We start from the raw sequence: 5,044 nt of genomic DNA, 5'->3' as shown, positions 1-5,044 counted from the left end.
GCGGTTCTCGGCGGCCACGGCCTGCAGCTCCCGCAGCCGGCCCTGCACGTGCTCGCCCTGCGCGCGCAGGTCCTCGGCCAGCTGCGCCGCCTCCACCGCCTGCGGGCGCCCGCACGCCTGGGCCCATGGTTGGGACCGCCCGGACGCCGGGGCCCATGGTTGGGACCGCCCGGACGCCGGGGCCCATAGCCGTGACCGCCCGGACACCAGGGCCCCATAGCCGCGACCGCCCGCACGCCGGGGCCCATGGTTGGGACCGCCCGGACGCCGGGGCCCGCGGCCACCCGGACACCAGGGCCCCATAGCCGCGACCGCCCGGACACCGGGGCCCATAGCCGCGACCGCCCGGACACCGGGGTCCCCGACCGCCCGGACACCGGGGCCCATAGCCGCGACCTCCCGGACACCGAGGCCCGCGACCGCCTGGACACCAGGGCCCGCATCCGCCCGGACACCGAGGCCCATAGCCGCGACCGCCCGGACACCAGGGCCCGCGACCGCCCGGACACCGGGACCCATGGTCAGGGCCGCCCGGACACCGGGGCCCCACGGCCGCCCAGACGCCTGGGCCCCTCCCGGATGCCCGGGACGCTTCCCAGATCCCCAAGAGCCTCCCGGACGCCAGGGCCCCTTTCCCGGACACTGGGGCCCTTTCCCGGACACCGGGGCCCTCCCAGACGCCGGGGCCCTTTCCCGGACACCAGGGCCCTTTCCCGGACGCCGGGGCCCCTCCCCGCGCACCTTCCTCTTGTTGAGCTCGAGCGCCTGGGCCCGCAGCGCCAGCTCCTTCTCCACGGCGCCCAGGCTGCCCTGCAGCAGCCGCTCCTTCTCCTCCAGCTTCTGCACCAGCAGCAGCTGCGCGTCCACCTGGGGACACGGGGACACCGGGGACATTGGGGTCACACGGGGACATTGGGGACATTGGGGACATTGGGGGCGTTGGGGGCATTTGGGGACACTTGGGTGGCACTTGGGGCCATTGGCTGCTGTTTTGGGGCCTTCTGTCACCCTGGTCTCTCTGTGTCCCTCAATGTCCCCCAATGTCCCCCAATGTCCCTCAATGTCCCTCAATGTCCCAACGTTCCTCAATGTTCCTCCACGTTCCTCAATGTTCCTCAATGTCCCAACGTTCCTCAATGTCACCCAATGTTCCTCAATGTCCCTCGACATACCTCAACGTCCCAATGTCCCCAATGTCCCAAAGTTCCTCCACGATCCTCAATGTTCCTCAACGTTCCTCCACGTTCCTCAATGTTCCTCAACGTCCCAATGTCCCCAATGTCCCAAAGCTCCTCCAAGTTCCTCAGTGTTCCTCAATGTCACCCAATGTTCCTCCACGTCCCTCAACGTTCCTCAATGTTCATCAACGTCCCGATGTCCTCGATGTCCCCAAGGTCCCTCAATGTCCCAACGTTCCTCAATGTTCCTCCACGTTCCTCAACGTTCCTCAATGTCGCCCAACGTTCCTCAATGCCCCTCAACGTTCCTCAATGTCCCAATGTCCCTCAATGTCCCAAAGCTCCTCCAAGTTCCTCAGTGTTCCTCAATGTCACCCAATGTTCCTCCATGTCCCTCAACGTTCCTCAATGCTCCTCAACGTCCCAATGTCCCCAATGTCCTCAATGTCCCTCAATGTCCCAACATTCCTCAACGTCCCAACATTCCTCAATGTTCCTCCACGTTCCTCAATGTTCCTCAACGTTCCTCAACGCCACCCAAAGTTCCCCAACGTCCCTCAACGTTCCTCAGTGCTCCTCAACGTCCCGCTGTCCCCCACGTCCCCAAGGTGTCCCCCACGTCCCCAGGGCGTCCCCTACCTGCGCCTTGAGGGCCAGGACCTGCTCGGCCAGCTCGTCCTTCTCGTCGCGCAGCAGCTTGTGGATCTGGTTGGCCTTGATGCGCTCCGACATGAGCTTGAAGTTGGCGTCGTCCTTCTCGCGCAGCTGCTGCAGCAGCCGCAGGTTCTGCTCCTGCATGTCCTCGAAGGCCTGGCCCGTCACGTCCATCTCCGACAGCAGCGCCTCCTCCTCCTGGTGACGTCATCGGTGACGTCATCATCCAGAACGTCATCCGTAACACCACCCACATCCATCGCATCGCCCCCAACGGCATCCAGGAGATCATGGAGGACGCCACCCGTGATGGCGCCCGCCACGTCCACCTCCAACCAGGGAGCCTCCTCCTCCTCTATGATGTCAGCGGTGACGTCATCAGTGACGTCATCACCGTCGTCATCCATAACACCACCCACATCCATCGCATCGCCCCCAACGGCATCCAGGAGATCATGGAGGACGCCACCCGTGATGGCGCCCGCCACGTCCACCTCCGACGGCAGCGCCTGCTCCTCCTGGTGATATCACTGGTGACGTCACCCGTGATCAGTGATGACGTCACCGATGACATCATCACCCATAACCCCATCTGCATCCATGACCCCATCCATGACGTCGTCCACATCCCCGTCCATGAGACCACCACGGACAAGACCCAACACCAGGACCTGACCATGTCCATCCCCGACCATGACCATGTCCATCACCTCCTGGTGATGTCAGTGATGACATCACCGATGACGTCATCACCCATAACCCCATCTGCATCCATGAGCCCATCCATGACGTCGTCCACAGCCCCGTCTATGAGACCACCGTGGACAAGAGCCAACACCAAGACGCGACCACGCCCATCAATGACCACGGCCCCGCCTCCTCCTGATGACATCAGCGATGACGTCATCAGTGACGTCACCAATAACATCATCCACAACCCCATCCATGGCGTCATCCACAACCTCATCCACGAGACCACCATGGACAAGACCCAAGACCAAGATGCGACCACGCCCATCCGCGACCGCGGCTCCGCCTGCTCCTCCTCCTGATGATGTCAGCGATGACGTCATCAGTGACGTCACCAGTAACACGATCCACAACCCCATCCACGGCGTCATCCACAACCTCGTCCACGAGACCACCGTGGACAAGACCCAAGACCAAGACGCGACCGCGGCGGCCCCGCCCCCCGGCCGAGGCCCCGCCCCCGGCCCCGCCCCCTTGGGGGAGGCCCCGCCCCCTGCTCGGAGGCCCCGCCCACCTGCTTGGTGGCCGCCAGCTTGCGCTGCAGCTGCTCGATCTGCTCCTCGGCCGCGCGCAGGCGCCGCAGGGCGTCGTCGTCGGCGCCGCGGCGCCCGTCCCGGCGCTCCCGCTCCTCCAGCTCCCGCAGCCGGACACGGAGCTCCTCCACCTATGGAAAATACATGGAAAATCATGGGAATAACACGGGATCGCCATGGGAACATCATGGGAACGTCATGGGAACGTCATGGGAACGTGGGGACGCGGCACCCGTCCCGGCGCTCCCGCTCCTCCAGCTCCCGCAGCCGTGCGCGGAGCTCCTCCACCTGCGGGAATAACCCGGGATAACATGGGAATGTCATGGGAATAACATGGGAAAGTCATGGGAACGTCACGGGAACGTCATGGGAATGTGGGGACGCGGCGCCCGTCCCGGCGCTCCCGCTCCTCCAGCTCCCGCAGCCGTGCGCGGAGCTCCTCCACCTATGGAAAATACACGGGAATACATGGGAATAACATGGAAATAACACAGGATGGAACATGGGATCATCACGGATGACGTGGGATAACATGGGACAGAACACGGGATGCACATGGGAGATCCCGGCGCTCCCGCACGCGGCACCGGAGCTCCTCCACCTACGGGAAACACGGGATAATCCCGTCCCCCGTGGCCCATACGTGTCCCGTACGTGTCACACGTGTCCCAAACGTCACATATGTGTCCCATGTGCGCCCCATATGTGTCCTATACGTGTCCCATACGTGTCCTGCTCACCTCGGCCCTGCTCTGGCGCTCGGCGGTCCTGAGCGTCACACGTGTCCCACGTGTCCCACGTACATCCCATGTGTCCCACATGTCCCATACGTGTCCCATATGTCACATACACATCCTATATGTCCCATACGTGTCCCATACGTGTCCCATACATGTCTTGCTCACTTCGGCCTTGCTCTTGCGCTCGGCGGCCATGAGCGTCACACGTGTCCCACATGTCCCATGTACATCCCATGTGTCCCATACGTCACATACACATCCTATATGTCCCATACGTGCCCCATACGTGTCCCATACGTGTCCTGCTCACCTCGGCCTTGCTCTTGCGCTCGGCGGCCATGAACGTCACACGTGTCCCACATGTCCCATGTACATCCCATGTGTCCCATACGTCACATACATGTCCCACATGTCCCATACATGTCCCATACATCCCATACGTGTCCCATACGTGTGCGGCTCACCTCGGCCTTGCTCTTGCGCTCGGCGGCCATGAGCGTCACCTTGTCCCGCTGCTCCTTGGGCGCCGACTTGTACATGTCCAGCAGCAGCTTCATCTCCTTCTGGCTCTCCTGGGCCTTCCTGCACGTATGGAGCGCGTATGGGGCGCGTATGGGGCGCGTATGGGGCGCGTATGGGGCGCGTATGGGGCGCGTATGTCACCCACGTGACGGGGGCATCGCAACCGTGTCACACACGTGACATATGCAGATCATAAACGTGTCACACGCGTGCATCGTGCGTCACACATGCAAGTCGTATAGGGGACGTATAGGTGCCACACGTCACATATGGCTCACATATACCAAATGCATGTCATAGATGTGTCATACATGACACGTCACACAGGTCATGTGTATCGCATGCGTGTCACATATATCACATACGTGTCATATATATGCCACATATATCACATGAGAGTCATATATGGGTTACATATATCACATATGGATCATATATGTCGTATATATGACCTACATGTCGTATGTCTCACATATCACATATATGTCGTATGTTACATACGTGCTACGTGTCTCATAAGCCATATATGCCCCACATACGTGCACTGTGCACACCATACACGTGTCACGTATACATCACATGCCTACTACATCACACGTGTCACATACGTGTCCCACGCGTGTCACGTGTCACCCCATATGTCCCCATCCCCATAGCCCCCTCCGCC

At 61.4% G+C, this 5,044-nt stretch overlaps 1 protein-coding gene across 1 annotated transcript in view; it reads right to left on the bottom strand.

Annotated features, from left to right (window-relative positions):
• Positions 1–5,044, bottom strand: part of LOC112957580 (E3 ubiquitin-protein ligase BRE1B-like) — a 16,149-nt gene that overhangs the window by 3,471 nt on the left and 7,634 nt on the right. The window contains exons 6-10 of the mRNA XM_026051243.1: positions 4,320–4,460; positions 3,097–3,246; positions 1,818–2,030; positions 742–867; positions 22–99 (exon numbers count right to left, since the gene is read on the bottom strand). Coding sequence (XP_025907028.1) covers positions 22–99; positions 742–867; positions 1,818–2,030; positions 3,097–3,246; positions 4,320–4,460 — 708 coding nt within the window. The remainder of the gene's footprint in view (positions 1–21; positions 100–741; positions 868–1,817; positions 2,031–3,096; positions 3,247–4,319; positions 4,461–5,044) is intronic.

Source organism: Nothoprocta perdicaria, unplaced genomic scaffold (assembly GCF_003342845.1).
Source record: "Nothoprocta perdicaria isolate Ctin4 unplaced genomic scaffold, notPer1 scaffold_738, whole genome shotgun sequence".
NCBI lineage: Eukaryota > Metazoa > Chordata > Aves > Tinamiformes > Tinamidae > Nothoprocta > Nothoprocta perdicaria.
Note: the sequence above shows the minus strand (reverse complement) of the source record. Positions and strands in the feature narration are given on the sequence as shown.